Raw genomic sequence first — 16,525 nt, 5'->3', positions numbered from 1 at the left:
GTGTTGTGTCAACTGTTTATGGTCCATAGGACTCTAGTGTAAAATTTTATTTGAGGTTGGATCTTTATGCCTGTTTAAATTAAATACAGCAGATAACCCACTATTTCACGGAGTTTAAATTCTCAAGACTAGTATTACAAGTGCTATTCAGCCTAAAGGCAATTTTAAACCTTTACCTTTTTTTCTTTCATTTGGCTTTACTCAAATGTACTGTATGTCCAGCACTCACTCTTCAGGCACTGTTCACATAGAAATCCTTGAAGTTCTTTCTTTATTATTATTATTATTATTATTATTATTATTATTATTATTATTATTATTATTATTATTATTTGCCACAGGTCAACTTTTTACAGATTCTGTTTTCATTTGTTTCAAGCAACAGCAGTGAAACATTTGACAAGATTTATTTTGATTAAACCACGCAGCAGTGTTTTGAAGCTCAATAGTAAGTTTAATTGATTAGTCTGTTAAACCTGGAGCTATATTGAAGGGCATGTCCTTCATGCTTTACCCTGAGGGCAAGACTGTGATCTTAAAGCAACGCCTGCAGTTTCATCTCTCTTGAAGACTTTAAATGAAGAAGAAAAGAAAGTACTGAGCAGGAATGAGTCCCGATGGAAAGGAGATCTCAGACTGTAATTAGCCATAATTAGCATACCTGTGTCATATTTTCAGAATGCTTTCATGAGCGTGGACTGCTTAATTTTATCCGGACAATCTAAGTGCAACTAATCCTGAAAATCTAACAATTTAAATTTCAAATACTTGACTCTAATTTCATCCATCAGTATTTCCAAAATCATATAAATCAAGACTTATTTGTAGATGTTATTAGTCAGAGGTTTGCTTATTCCCAGTATAAAAGTAGAGTTCATCTGAGTAGCCTGTTTGAAGTGGTACAGTTCTACAGCACCTGTGCTACAGTGGAGTTAAGCTGCGTAGAATAGAAATCACCTAAAAAAAGAAACCCCTTGTCATAGCTTTTTCCATGAAGAGCCTGAGTGATACAGTCAACTGTGTATAAATATTAGCCATAGTAGCACAATAACATGATACTGTACCCAGCAGAAGAAAACGAATGACCAAGAATTTCAATAAAGAGGTATACACTGTATATAAAATTATCAGTAAATAATATAAAGTTATGGGCCTCACATTCAGAGCTGACAATATACATTGGAATTGACACTGACTGGTGGTTGCCATTGGAGCCTCAGGATATTTAAATATATGATCCTGTTCTATTTTTGACTTAACTGGCCCAGAAAATTGACCCAGAAAAATCAGATGTATAGGATCATTTTTGACGGTGAGTGTTAATTTTCACCCTCTCCTGTAAGAAGTCAGTAGGTGAGAGAACAAAGAATGTAAATGTTTGTTGGCTTTTTATTTTGATATCTTTTACTGTATGTATGGATGTGATTTTTAGTTTGTTTCTTTTTTTGCCACACAAACACGACCAAGGCATCAAGGGACCAGAGTTAGTTTTTACATTTTGTTATCCTTTTTAAATATTTTACTGAATGAAACATCATGGGAGGGCATCTCTTTCTTTTTTTTCCTCCTTTTTCCCTTCCTTTTCTCTGCATCGTTCCATCTTCCGTACTTTAAGTTCCCTCTCCCTTTGAAAGAAAGAGGTCAGTACTTCTATGAGTGGGCCCCTGTGAGTCAAAAAATAAATGAATAAAGAAATAAAACCAACTCACCAAGACTTCAAAGACGAAAGGGATAGGAAGAAGAGAGAGAGAGCTGGGATGAGTCATGCTGTTAATGGGTGTGTCCATGACTCTAATTAGCGCTCCTTCATGCATGTCTCTCGCTTGCTTCTTCTTCCCTCTTTCTTTCTGTCTCTAAATTCTTCTTATTTCAATCGAACTCAATGGATGTTTTAATGTCAGAAATTGAAGCTCTCTCTCTCCCTTCATGTGTGTCATTCTCATCTTTATCTCTCACTGTCTCACTCCCTTATTCTGACTCCCTCTTCGTCTTTCTGTTTGTCTTCTCTATCTGGCTACTGCTGGCTAGTAGAGTGTGACAGGAAGGCAGCCTACCTTTTCATTGGCAAGGGAGGTAAACAGGCCAGTCAGTTAACCACACAGTTGAAAGGAGGACACAGTTACATGATACGCAATAGCCTCTTTGCCACGGTCATGCTCAAGACAGGTATAATGAGACAAACCAATGCTTTGCCATAGTGTAGAAGTGCAGGCAGGCTCTTGTCTCATCCCTTAGGATGCTTGTACCATCTTCCCTGGTAGACTTTTCCATCAAGAAGGTTTAGGATAATAATAGTCCTGCTGTGTATTTCTGTTTGAGTATTCACCGGCTTGCCTGCTTTGTTGGACAGTTAAGACAAGAAATAGAAACCAGTCCTAAGCTGCAACAAAAACTACAGCATGAGTGAATGTGCTTGATCCTACTGAGATGGCAGAGTGCCTAACACGCATTGATTTCTGATATGATCTGAAAGATTGAGGGGTTTTTGACTGTGTTAAATTGATGGTGGATACACACGGAGGTTTGAATCCGAGACTTGGAGCGCTGCACTCTTTCTCCTTCTCCCTCAGCCGCTGGAAAATCCTTGGCATGCGACTTGCCTTCGATCGGGAGCTAATGCGATATGATACGACACTAGCTCCACTGGACCGTCGCTCTTTCTCTCAGTCACTCATAGCTTTCTGAGTCTCTGTGTGTATGTGGCTATGCGCACGTCTTCCTTCTTTATCATCTTCCATGTTACCTAAGCCCTACTGACTCGTTTTCATATTCACCCAGTCTCCTCCTTTTCTCCTCTCTCCTAATTTAATTTTGCTCTCTGTGTTTTCAGAGGGAGGCCCCTGCCTTACATTTGTTCTGCTGTGTAATGAACAAATGCATGCTGTCAATGTCTTCTCGCCCTGTGTATGTGGGATTCCTGCCAAACACAGAGCAAGAGGGGGGACACTGCATCTCATTATTTTATAGCTGACAACCAGCAATGTGTTCCAGGGAGATTTAAAAAATGAAATACAGCGACAGCCCTCTCTTTCTTTTCATTTCTGTCTCTCTCGATCTCTGTCTTTTCTTTCCCTATCTCATCTTTCTCTATGCATGTCTCCCTAGCTTATTTTTCTTTCCCTCTTTCTCTATTTCTGATGTTGTGCAACTTTAACTCACCAACTTCCCCAGCACTCTTATAAACCCACACACGCTTATCTGTGCGCTGGTGTGCAGTCTGTCGCTTGGCTCTCTGTAACATTAGCCAAAAAAAAAAACAGGTTCGAGGTGAAAATGGACAGGTCTAAAATCATAGCAGCCATAAAGGCATTCTTTTGTCAACTGACTGCTGTTTTCCTGTCCTCTTGTTTTTTTTCCCACTCATCAACACTGATACCTTCTTTTGCCCATCATCTCCACACCTGTTCCTTTTCTTTCCTCTCGTCTCTCTTGGGGGGCCCATTCATCTTCTGCTGCAGCTTCACCTGCCCTTATTTGTCTCCTTATCCCCCATCCTCTTCCTTTCACATCATCTGTATGTCTCACTTTACCCTCTTCACCCTCCATGGCCCTTATCACCACCTTCCCATTCCACTTCCTTTCCATTTCCTTCCTAAAACTGCAAACTATGTTCCCTGATTCCTCCTCTTTCCTTCCCCACTTCCTTCCTACCCTTCCTGTCTCTCACTTACTTTGTTTGATTCTCTCTCACGCTATTATTCTTATATCTTTCTTCTTCCGCTCTCATCTCTCCAGGCTCTCGTGGCTCCTACAGTAGTCAGCACAGTCAGGAGCCCCTTCGGCCCTTGGGGTCCCCAGAACACCATATAGATCCCATCTATGAAGAACGTGTCTACCACAACAAGGGCCCCATGAGAAGCCTTAGCCAGAGCCAGGGGCCAGACACAGGCCCCTATCACAACAACACTGGTAAGGCACTTACGACATTTGTATAATTAGTCACACCTACACTGTTTCCATTTGTGTGTATGTGTCCTTTACTGAAGTCTTAAAACTACTCATTTGAAAAATGAAGACACTGTAACAAAGACCCCCCTTCCTACCTCTGGCCAACTGCAGGCAGACAAGTTTATTGTTTATTGATTATAGGAAACATCGGACATGAATCTGCCTTTATGCAAACCTGATCATAGAGCTGAGATAAACTTGTGTGAGGAAGTAAAAGATGCGTTCATTATACGCTTAAATTACAACACATTACATCATCTTGTCAATCAGTTAAACAGCACGTACTCACCTCAAGCTAATTGATACTCAGTTACCCAGTGTCAGGTAATATGTGATGTATTGATGCAACAACACTAATCAGGAATTGATGGATGCCTACTTTCGAAGTATTGTGTTCAGGTATTGTGTACTTATTTTTATTTGATGCTATACGTTTCGAGGAGCATGACAAACAGAATGTTTCAGTCCATTTTCTGTTTCGGTTGAGGCTATTTCTGTGTGCTGAATAGCCAGCCTTATACATTTTCAACAACTACACCCAGCTCAGGGACAAATGGAGAAAATACATTACAGGCAGTAAAAAAATAAGGAGTATAGAAAAGGCCTTTTTTATTTAGAAGTACACATTTATGGTTCTCTTTTTTTTCTAATTAGGAATGTAGCACAGTTGGGCACATTTTCTATCAAAGTCACACAGTTAGACACACTCATTCTCACCCGCTCCCTCCGTAACTCCATTGTTGCCAGCAATGTATTTTTAATAGGGCCTCATTGAGCTTATCTCAATGTGGGTTTAGGTACGCCATGTTAATCCCATTACCGTATCATACCCACATGAAAACACCCAAGTCGGTCACGCCACGTTCACAGCTCCCTCGATGTCATTAAACAGCCTAGCCTTAATAGCTATCATTAGCATTTGGGTCAGAATCATAGCAGTAAATATGCCACTCTAGACCAGCGTTCGAGTTGATCAGTTTGACTCACTTGAAAGGAGTGAGAATTGCCTTTAAGCACAGAGCATAGCTTTTGAAGCACATTTCAGAGTTAGGGGGGTCATTGGGTTTGCTCTTATTCTTGCGGGATATTGCTTTGATTACTGTCAGTGAAATTTTGTACAGTGCGTACAGTGATAGGATTGTCTTTGCAAGCAGGAATTAATGAAATAAGGGCACTTCAGAAGTGTACAGAGATGATCCACGGTTATCTATAATTTACTGCTCCTTGTATTTGTAGTGTCAATAGATGGGTATAAGAAAACTCACAAAAGAAATTTGCACTGCAGCTACAAAATCAATAGACTGTGGATTAGACCGTGTACATTTAATTGCGATGCTTGAGGTTTACAATATGCTTCTCCTGTGATACAGTATTTTAATGGATTGTCTCATGTTGTCTGAGCTAAATTCTCCTTCAGAGTATATCAGCATGAGCCTTTTTTCACATCATATGCAATTTTACCCCCACTGTGCTTTGGCCCATGTAACTATACCGGTAAATCAACACACCAAAGACAACCAGCACCTTGAAGACACTCGGCCCCTTCGTTGCATTAAGGCTCAGCTTAAGCGGAGCATGTTTCAAAAGTCATGTGAACAGTATGTGCAGTGACTAAAAGGTTGTCTAATAAGGATTCATAATGCACAGAGTGATAGCACATAATGAACTGATAAGGGCTGTGCTGACATGGTGAGCGGTAAGTCATTAATTATGTCATAGTGCCTTTTCTTGGCAATGGCAGGCTCACATTATTGGTTCATTAAGCTGGCATAGATCAATGTAATTAATGCTATAAGTCATTCCTTTGGTGGGAAGAGAAGGGAAACAGTTCTGTGGGTATTCACTCCAAAACTGTGAAAGTTGTAGTATTTGGTGCACAGTGTCAGGCTAATTCATAGCCAATTTAAACAAGGCAAGTTGCAGTCAAATGAAGTTCACAGTATTCACTGAGAGCGTGGGCCATCACTTTACTTAACTGGACAATTAACTACGAAGACGGGCTGCATGATACAACAAAAGCAATTTAAGTGACTATAATTGTACATGCGCTGGTTTTTATAGCCGCTGTTTCCTGACCCAGTTTAGGACAGAGAGACAGGCGGAGAGAAATAGGGACAGGCAGCAAACAGGACATAAAGAAGAAGCAAATAAAGCAGACACATAGTGGGGTCAAGGCTTTTCTACAAATTAAATCCAGTTTGGTGAGTATATAGAAGGAAAATGTCAGTATTTTAGGATTTACTTCATGTTTTGAGGAACTTGTGATTTGTGTCTACTTTCACTGCATCTGGCAACCTTTTCCCTCCAGAAAGAATAAACAAACAGACCTCTAGTCTAAGTAAGTCTGCTGGCATTTTCTTGCGGCACAGTGGTTATCCTCTGTCTGCTCGGTTTTCAAATGCTCCCTATTCTGTGCAGCTCTCGTTTCACTTCTACAGTCATTGTTACCTTGAGTGGTGGGTGAACAGCATTGCCACAGCCTCTAAATTCTGAGAATATATAAATAGGAAGTTGCTACAAAACATCTGCTTCACTTGTATGACTGTGTGTACATCTGTATCTGGCCAAACCTCTCTCACGTGCACACAGTCTTTCCTCCGCCTGTCTCACCCCCTTTTGTCCTCTTTTCCTATCTAGCCAGGACATTCACAGTCATATATGCGCAGTACAGTATTATTGTGCAAGTATGATCGTGTATCTGTGTGTTTTTGCACTATGCATGTGTGTGGGCAGTGGCACGCAGTGTTTCATTCTTGGATTAAACCAGGTCAGCGCCCCAGAGGACTGCAGGTTAATGTGGCCTATTTCAAGCGATTATTCCTGCATGGTCACAGTGTCTCAAACACACACACACATGCATACACATGCATTCTGTTACACGGAAGAATCACAGCAAGGAAAAGCCTCAGGATGTGGTTTACACATTCGTTTGTTTTTCTAAAAAGACATTGTGTACTTTTGAAATCAGCCTACACTTTGTCACTACGCTTTACTTTCTATTTTTACAGTTTCCATTGTTCCGACATTGGTCTGGCTCTTTCCAGTCTCTTCTGTTTCTTCTCTTCTCTTTCTGTTAATACAGTATGTATTTATAGCTCTATCTCTCTCATATCTTTTTTATCCTTTATTGCATCTGTCATAATCTCCATTAGTTAAGAGTACAGCGTACATCAGTGAAATCTGTTTAAACTCCCTCACCTTAGTCGCCACCTTCTCTCTTCTTCTTACCTTTCTTTTCTTCTGACCTTCCCTGCTTTTTTTTTCTCCCTTTCCTTCCTTCACTCTTGTCTTTGTTCTTACATTTTTGGCTTTGTACCTTCCCCCTCTTATGTCATGAAAGCCATCTTGGCCTATATTAATGACTCTGACCACTGGGAATAACAGCGGCACTGAATGGATGTGGCACTTTTTCTCTTTAATAGCTTAACATCAGACCTGCACGTAGCTCAGGTGGTGACAGTGGGAATGAGTAGATTCACTGCCATGGCTATTTGTCAGGCACATCTAGTAGCCAGTTTGAGCTATTGCTGTTGATAAGGGGTGTTATATAGCTCAACATTACTCCCTCTAGTATCTTTGGAGGAGACAGACACAAATTCTTCTACAATCAGTAATCCCTAAGCCATGGTAAAAACAAGGGTATATTTTCTCAGCCATTAATGGATCTAGATAACCTTATGATACAGAGCTGCATGGAAAAAGTGGTCAATTTGCATATCTTACTGTACCATACTTTACATACAGTACATTTTACAATGCATTTTTTTTTTTCCATCCTTCTTCAGAAACACTTCTCTGGTCACTCCTGTAGTTTTGTGTTCATGCCTTATCACCTGCCAACCAGACAGCAGAGGAAGTGCTTTATGCTGCAGCCACTCCACAAGCTTTGCAAATGAAGAGTATTTTTTTGAATATTCTGAATTTAAGTTTGGGTAAACCATTCTTAGGTGTATGACACCTATGTTATTGAGACTTTTTGCAGGGCTGATATGCACACATATTGATATCAGGCATTTTAAAGAAGCCTTGTGTATACTCCATTTAAATAAAATACATTATACATACACTTTAAAGGCTTGTGCTTCTTAGCCTTTGCTTTGTTCTCTATAGCCTTGTTCTGTCTTTTGACTCCTCTCCTAAAGGAGGATGGGCACAAATTTTTGCACATGGGCAACATTTTTTGGGAACCTAGTGTGTTTTTCCCAATAAATGCAATAATGTCTGTCTTAATGTCTGTTTTAAGAAGCAAAAAACATTTGAATACACACTTCTTAACATGAAGTTTCTACAATTAAATTCATGCAGCTCCCAGGACAAGAGATCAACACTGTTACATAAGCGCAAGAGTGCGTGTGTGTATGTGTCTTGTGATGTTTCTAGAAACCAAAGCAGGATTTTTTTTTTTTTTTTTGTTAAGTTTTAGCTCTGTAGCACTGGTCCTTTTCACAAGTGTGAACACACACACATGCACAGTAAAAAAAGGTTAGAAAGAAGTATGAGGAAATCTGCTTTGCATCAAACCATAAACCAATCTTCTTTCCCCTTTAAATCTGCTGTGTTCCTTCTGTAATGAGATCTGACAACCTAATGAGGGGGAGTGTGATGGAGGAGAGAGATGAGAGAGAGAGAAAACAAGCCCAAGAGAGGAGGGAGGAATGGGTAAAGACGGAGAACGGGTGCAGTTACTGTGTCTCTTCTGACCAGAAGGCAGGAAAAGTTCAGGGTGCCGCTTAAATAGAGAGAGGGATAGATCCCTGAAAAGGAAGAAGAGAAAGGAAAGGCTCACTTTCATCTGCCACATGTCCTCCGGTGTCCAAATGTGGTTTATAATACTAATCATAGCCACTTGGTCTATATGTGTGTGTGTGTGTTATATGCATCTGCAGTTGATGGAGTTTCGAAGATTTAAACATTGTTTAAACATACAGTACATTCCCACATGAATGCATACATGGATACATGCAGTACATATACATTCTTATATAGCATTTAGAAACCTTACCTATGCCTAGGTAAGGTGTCATGAATTGAATATGTATATATCATGAATGATACATCCCTGTATGGCAGTAGTTCATACAACGTAATGGTGGTTATTCCTGGAAGTAAATTGTTTTGTCTTGTGATTATTTGACTTTTGCATGTAAATATGATGATTCATTGGTACCTTTTGACAATAAGGTGCCTGTTACTTCATTTAATTTATTGAATACTCTGAAGTAAACAACATGTTTCATGGTTTTCAGGTATAGAAGATTAAAGTGTTGAAGGTATAAGCTTTCTAAACATTTATTCAGAGATTTAGGATCATAAAAATGACTTTTATAAACAGTTCTGCAACAAGTTTCCTGATCTTGAAACATGCTTTCCCTATTCATTTTGTATCTGTATTATGTATTTTTCCTGTTCCAGTTCCCTGCACACACCACACATAGGTCAAGGTGCTGTAAAGTCTGAGTTGCATGTAAATATACCACCAGTTAGTGTAAATGTGTAGCATTCAAGTAGCATTACAAAATGGACTAGTTTCAGTTGACCTTATTCACCAGTTCTTTATCAATTAGTGCCAGATGAAACCTCAGTGCAGGAATCCAAAGCACTGCGGCTTTTATTAGACCTTTTGGCTGCAGCATCTCCCCAGTCACTTTAGCGTGTCAGTCACCAGGCTCTCTCTGTCGCCAGGTTAGATTAGGTTTGTTTGGCCAGGATAAATTTCAGCTTGGCCCCTGTTCCTGCTGGTCTAGTAATGAACCTACTGTCTTTTGAACACCAGTAAAGGGTGAGTGTTGAATTTACGCTTACTTAGAATGTGGCTTTAACTCCACAGGGAAAGCTGCTTGAATGTTGGGTTTACAATTGTCATGCTGCAGCTTTCTCAGCAAGGTTTTTAAAGTCTTTTCATGATTTCAATTTAAGTAAGAGTCAGTTTCAGGTGAAACCCAGAAAGAAAGAAGGAAAAAAGGAGGGAAGTAGGCCTGGAATAAAGGAAAAGAAAGCTGATGTTTTTAGATATAGTTCTCTGATTTCTGAGGATTTCACCTGTAAGAGCACTGATACATTTTAGGTGATACACAAATTGGCTTAAACCTACAGTACCATTCATCTTGGTGGACAACAACTCACTTTCCAAAGTAGAATCCAGGCGATGTGGTGTGTGTGGCTTAAACTTTTACAGTATTTACAGTTTACGAGTTTTTGCTGAAGCCTCAGAAAGCTTTAATTACCAGCTCAAAGCATCTGACATACTCAACAGATCAGCACAAATTCTTTCCCTCGCGAAAACATATGGCTCTTCCTAAATGTAGGTTTAAGTTAAGTCGGTGTTAGTCACCCCATACCACCCACACATTACACATAAGCAAAAAAAATCTGTGTTCTTAATTACACGCCAGTCACCACAAAAAATTGTTCATACCCACACAGCAAACACATGCACACACATACACACACACATACACATATTCTTCTGGCATCCCATGCCGTCTTAGTTTACATGATTAGCATATTCTCTGTTTTATCAGCAGTAATGAATTCATATCTGTGTATAGAAACATTCATTTGTTTTTGTCCTCAGAGATCACACAGATAAATTTGAAGCCAGAACAAAACCAGCATTGACTGTCTCCGTCAAATAAAGAGAAACATTCGTATCTGCTGTGTAAAAACATGTTTTATTCATTAATTGCTTCACAGTTTATCGTCGTATAGATTGCTTATTACCTCTCTGTTTGCTCCTCACATCTCTGTTTTTTCCTTAGCAAACCATAAATACATACGGTATAAAAATGTGTTCTCGTAGTGGTTACATTACATCTTTTGACACATATCTTAAATGTCAAGAATCCCAGTGAGAAAGATTTGGAAGAGTGATAAACCTGTTTCGCTGTTACTACATATCTGAGACTGAATGAAACTCGCTACAGAAGCAAGTATGATCAACTTAAGTGTGATATCCATCCATTTTTTGACCAACTTACTTGGGGTTTTGAGGGGCTGGAGTGTATTTCAGCACAGAGTGGTTGAGAGGAAGGATACACACAGACGAGGACACCTGTCTGTAATAAGGCTAACACACAGACAGAAATTCACAGCACACCTGGGTGAGAGAGTGCTCAGTCTACCTAACTAGTGTTTGGACTGTGGGAGGAACAAGGGACCACCTGGAGAAAAACCACATAGATACAAGGGAGTATATAAACTCCACACATTTTATTTGAATTTTTGTACAATAGATGTGTCTGTCACATGCGGTGACTGTATACAATATAAATATAACACTATTCAGACATAAAGAAAAGAAACTTGTCTTTCGTCTTGTCTTGACTTTCACTCTTGTCCTTCCACAGCATGAACGTTTAGAGGCAGCCACAGGCCTGCAGCCCCTGCTGTGTCTAAGTGGCGTGCTAGGAGAAAGACATGGCACCTTGACTCATGGAGACAAGTGTCCTACAGCTCCCACACTGTAAAACACTGTAGACTTGATACTGAAAAGTGCAAAGGAGGGCATTTGTATGTGTGTGTGTGTGTGTGTGTGTGTGTGTGTGTGCACGTGTGTGTGTGCACGTGTGTGTCATACAGTGCTTCCAGCTCAGGAACATCAAGAGCTGTGTGTTGGCCAGGAGGCTCTCCCAGGGATAAACAGAGGGAGAAACTAATCCTTACTCTCCTCCACATCCAGGCAGTTGTGTGTGTGTGTGTGTGTGCATGACCGTGCACGTGTACTTCGTCCATTGCCGCTGTAGGCAAGGTTGTATGTGCAAGCTGTTGCATGACCTTAAAGCATTAGGAAAAGATATGTTAAAGGCACACATGTTTAGTCCGTGTCAATCACTTGCATATTTAGAAATCCATGTTTGTGTGCTCGCCTGTGTATCTATGTGAGTGTGTATATGCGAGAGAGATAGAGACTGTACTGAGGGGTTTTGTGTAATCGTGCTGAGCGCTGAAGCGTGTCGAGAGAAAGGACATGTCCTCAGCTCTGATCACATAGTCTACTACAAACACAATAGAGGGAGAGAGGGGGAGAGATAGAGAGACAGAAGGGTGTTAGGGAAGAAAGGGAGAGAAAAACATGAAATGAATGGATGATGGAGAGAGGATGACAGACAAAAAAAAAAAGGCAGAGAGGGAGTGAACTACAGCAAGAGAGGGAGGGTAGGGATTGAAAGGGAAGGTTTCAAAAGAGATGGGTGACTAAAAAGATGGATGGAGGTAAAGACCAAGAGGGACAGATCTGGAGGGAGGCAGAAAGAAGTAAAGAAAGAAGGGAAAAGGGCAAGGGAGTGATGGAGGAAAAGAGAGTGACAAATACAGAGTAAGACTGAGAGAAATGGAGGCTGGAGATGAAAGAATGAAAAGGGAGGACGGACATGGAAAGCTCAGAGGATTGGTTTGATCCCCCTTAATTTTAATTTCTCTCTCCCTATCTCTCCTCCCCCCCTCCCTGTCTGTTTTTTCCATCTCTTGTACATTCAGTGAGGGCTCCCACGTCTCAGCAGCCCGGAGAAAAAGTCAGCCTCGCTCTAAGCTAGCCGGCCCCTCAGCCGGCTGGCTAATTGCAGAGGTATCACTGTGTCAAATGACTAATAGAGTTTCCCTTCCCGTCGCTAATCTGCCAGCAGGAGCACAGCCGCGATTTGTTTACTCTACACCGAAGCAAGGGAATACAAAGACACACCCGCCCTTTTATTTCCTCTCAAACACAATTTCACACCGCCAGAGCGCCAGGTGTGAGAGGTGTTAGTGGAGCGCGCATGTCGGTGTGTGTCTGTTTATGTGTTTGTACCTGTACACACACGGCACATTTCATGATTTGTTTAATATTTCATGAAACTGCACAGTGACTGTGTGTCACATATTCCTGAAAGACACACCCTCGCACACTCATGCATGCATATTATGTTTGTCTTGCTATACTTGTGAGGACCTTTCATTATTATGTTTGTTATAAACCCAAATCTAACATTAACTCTCATCACTACATGCTCAATCCTAACCTCAAAATCTATTCTTAAAGCCAAGTCCTAACTGTAATTTACTTTGTAAAGAAGTCGAGCCAAAAACTCCCAGCGGTTCTCACAAGGACAGGAATACAAGATCACACACACACACACACACACACTGAAATACGTACACAGTGACACCCGCGCATGCATAAACAGGCACCCACACGCTGATTTTTGCCTGGCAATATTGGCCTCAAAGGTCAAGTCATCAGTCAGAACACACCATTACCAGAGCAAATGATAAATTCAGCAGCACTCCATTTACTTAAGCTAGGAGAAGAAGAGAGAGGGAGCAGCCAGTAAGATTGAGTGAAGAAGAAAATGGAATGTGTAAAAAGGCGTCGGGTAGCTGAATACAAAGTAACTGAGTGTGAAAACAAAAAGGCAAAACTTTAAATTTTGCAAGACATTTTTTGGAGGATTTGTTTGTCTTTCTGTGCCCTACCGTCTCACAGCATCACCTTTGCTTTCTTTCCTTTTTCGGCTTGTAAGGACATTCGCATTCAGTGGTCACAGCACAGGCTATAAAAGTAGTTTGACAGGCAATTTTTTTTATGTTGTCTTTTTCTTCTCTTTTCACTGCTCTCCCACCCACTCTTTCGCTCTGAGGTTTGTCCTATTTTGGTGTCAAGTCTCTTGGCAAGTGCACACTGACACTGGTGGTGTTAGCCTAAAGCCCTGGCTACTAATGAGACGTTCAGAAAGACAGACACACCACAGACACTATTTAAAGAGTACAGAAAAGACTGATTTGCTTCTGATGGGAGTGACTCTGCTTCATTACCCCCCTATACCCTGTGTTCTGAGCGGCTCTACTGTCGCTCCCTCCATCGGCCCTTGTTTCCTCCCTCTCCCCTCTGGTTTGGCTCTTTTCTAAACTGCAGCTCCATCCTTCATCTCTCAGCTGTTTCTCTCTTTTTTCCCAGGCTCTCTCCCTGCCTAATTCTTTGGATCTATGTCAAATTTGGGGTATCAGTAGAAGAGCTCACACATCCTTTAGCCTCATGGGCATCGTATGGCAGGGTCTTAAACTTGAATTTTTCACTGTCTGGCTGGCAAAGGATTTTTGTTAACCTGATTTTAGAGTTAGGAAATAAAAATATGCTAATGTGGTTACATCATCCAAAAGGTTCCTCATGCCTCTGGTGGGCCGACTAATGGAGTTTACCAGACTTGGTGAGAGGAGTTTAAAGGACTTTGGAAAAATAATTGTTAAGGATTGGTTTAATCTTCCTCATGTACCAAATAAGTGGGGCAGTTCAAACGTGAGTGTGTGTGTGTGTGTGTGTGTGTGTTAGAAAGAAAGAGAGAGAAATGAAGAAGGGAGAGATAAGAGGGTTGTGAAGGTCAAGTAAATGCCACCACTCAAGACAGCTTTAAAGAGCAAGTTTGTTGGTCACATAACGATGAGATTCTCAACCACAGCACTCAGCACAACCCCCCCCCCCCCCCCATTCCTGTGTTAATTTAGTGTTTGTGCATGTAGGCTTCTATAAAGTGTAAAGGTGTGTGTTCTGGCTTGTACATATATTATGAGATGCATGGGAGTGCTTGCGTTCTTGCAGATGTCCTGAGTGTGTGTGTGTGTTAGTTGTAGTTTGTGTGCATTTTCCCATCCAGACACGGTTTTAAAGGCTAATTCTCTTTGTAAGAGGAGCCTCATTGGCCTGTGTTAAAGCCCCAGTCAATCACATGGCTACATATTGATTCCAAGGCTCTGTGATTTATCGCGTACTCCCCGAAGAACACATTTATGGTGTTTTTGCATTTGCGTAGGTGTGTGTTTCAGTGTACACATACCTTGGACCTAATGACAGATGAGATGGATCCCCCCCACACCGTCTGTCTCAGTGTTTTTACAGGCAGAGAAACGAGGCCCCCAGACTCACATTAACACCTTGATATATCACCGATCCGCTGCTCCAGCACGGCGGGGAGGGAGGGTGACAGCTACTGTGCCCCTGCAGGCTGCTTATATCCCTGAGCAAATCCCCATTCAATTTTCATCTCACTCTAAAGTGAGATAGTTTGGTGTTTTATTTATTTATTTTATGTATTTATTTTTTTTTAGTCCTTATTTCTCACCAGGCAGATGTTTCAGTTTCCATTTTTCATTGCATGGGAATGGCTAATGAGTCATTTTACTGACAAAGCTAACACTGTTTACAAAGCCTCAGTGTTGTGGAAACTGTTTTTAAAGTGGGGTTTTTCTAGGGCACTGTACCTCACATAGGAATACATCTATATCTAAGTTTTAAGTATTTTTATTAACTAAAGTCACCTTATTATACTAGACTGGAGTATTTTATCATGATTTGTCTGCATTGTTATGAAAAAATCATACAGTTTCAACAGGAATATACAGAAAAACTATAGTTACAGTGTAGATATGTGTGTCAATAGTAGATGGTTCTATATATTTTATATTTTTTGTCTTAGACATTGATTTCAGCAGTTGTTAAAAGGATCTAAAATTTCTGTCTACACAACATTTGTCGATCTTTTTCTCTTTCTCTCTTCAATCCTTCCCTTTGTTGAACATTGGTCCTTGTTGTTAATCCTGGGCATGTGGCCAATATTTATCCATCCACATGAGACACGCTTGTCTTTTCCCAACAACCTGTTCATCTTTATCTGCTTCTCTTCTCTTCTCTTCTCTTCTCTTCTCTTCTCTTCTCTTCTCTTCTCTTCTCTTCTCTTCTCTTCTCTTCTCTTCTCTTCTCTCCTCTTTTCTCCTCTCCTCTCCTCCTCTCTGTTATTTCATCTCCTTCCATCCTTCCCCCCCCTTTCCTTTTGTGTTCTTCCTCCCTTCTCTCCTCTTCTCCTTCCATCCCCTCCTCTGCCCTGTAGACCTGACCCGTGTCCATGACCAGGTCCTAAGTTATGTCCTCTGTCCCTACTTTCCCACCATAGCTCCCTCCTCCCCTGGTGTCGACTCCGCCCCTTTGCAGCGCACAGGAAGTCACGGCACGGGAACAGGAAACTACAGCCGTGGCGGGACCAACAACTACGCCACAGTGGGGCCAGGCTACACCACAAGCGGAGGTGGTGGAGGGGGAGACGTGTATGGCTCAGACCCATACGTGGCAGACCCCTACCGCACCCTGCAGTACTGCCCCTCGGTGGTGGAATCACCCTACAGCAAGTCTGGACCTGCCCTGCCGCCCGAAGGCAGCCTGCAGCGTTCACCTTCTATCGACTCTATTCAAAAAGACCCCAGGTAGGATGAAAGGGGGGTTTGGTGTGTGTATGTATGTTATAGGGGTTTAATTAGATCACAATGTGCTCAAGATCATGGAGCGTAGGATCCTCAAAGGCACTTACATTCATTACTTGGAGACTTACTCTAGCTTTAACTAGATTTGTGTCTGATATGAGGCACCTACATATAATCAGTTGTGTCTCCCAACAATTTGTTGAATACACACACAAACATACACTGATGTACACACCATATACAGATCGATATTTCAGTCATGGCCAAGTTGTCCAGGTGGAATCTCTGAGAATCTTTAACCCGTGTGATTGATTGTGAGTTCTTAGCAATCAACACATCACACACACACGCGCAC

At 41.2% G+C, this 16,525-nt stretch overlaps 1 protein-coding gene across 6 annotated transcripts in view; it reads left to right on the top strand.

The window, feature by feature from the left end:
• The window catches only part of ctnnd2a (catenin (cadherin-associated protein), delta 2a), a 279,187-nt gene that overhangs the window by 150,964 nt on the left and 111,698 nt on the right, over nt 1–16,525 (top strand). For all 6 annotated transcript variants that reach the window (XM_042399032.1, XM_042399031.1, XM_042399029.1 and 3 more), the window contains 2 exons: nt 3,736–3,909; nt 15,867–16,173. In XM_042399032.1, the coding sequence (XP_042254966.1) occupies nt 3,736–3,909; nt 15,867–16,173 (481 nt within the window). The remainder of the gene's footprint in view (nt 1–3,735; nt 3,910–15,866; nt 16,174–16,525) is intronic.

Source organism: Thunnus maccoyii, chromosome 21 (genome assembly GCF_910596095.1).
Source record: "Thunnus maccoyii chromosome 21, fThuMac1.1, whole genome shotgun sequence".
Taxonomy (NCBI): Eukaryota; Metazoa; Chordata; class Actinopteri; order Scombriformes; family Scombridae; genus Thunnus; species Thunnus maccoyii.
This window is presented reverse-complemented; position numbering and strand designations above follow the sequence as displayed.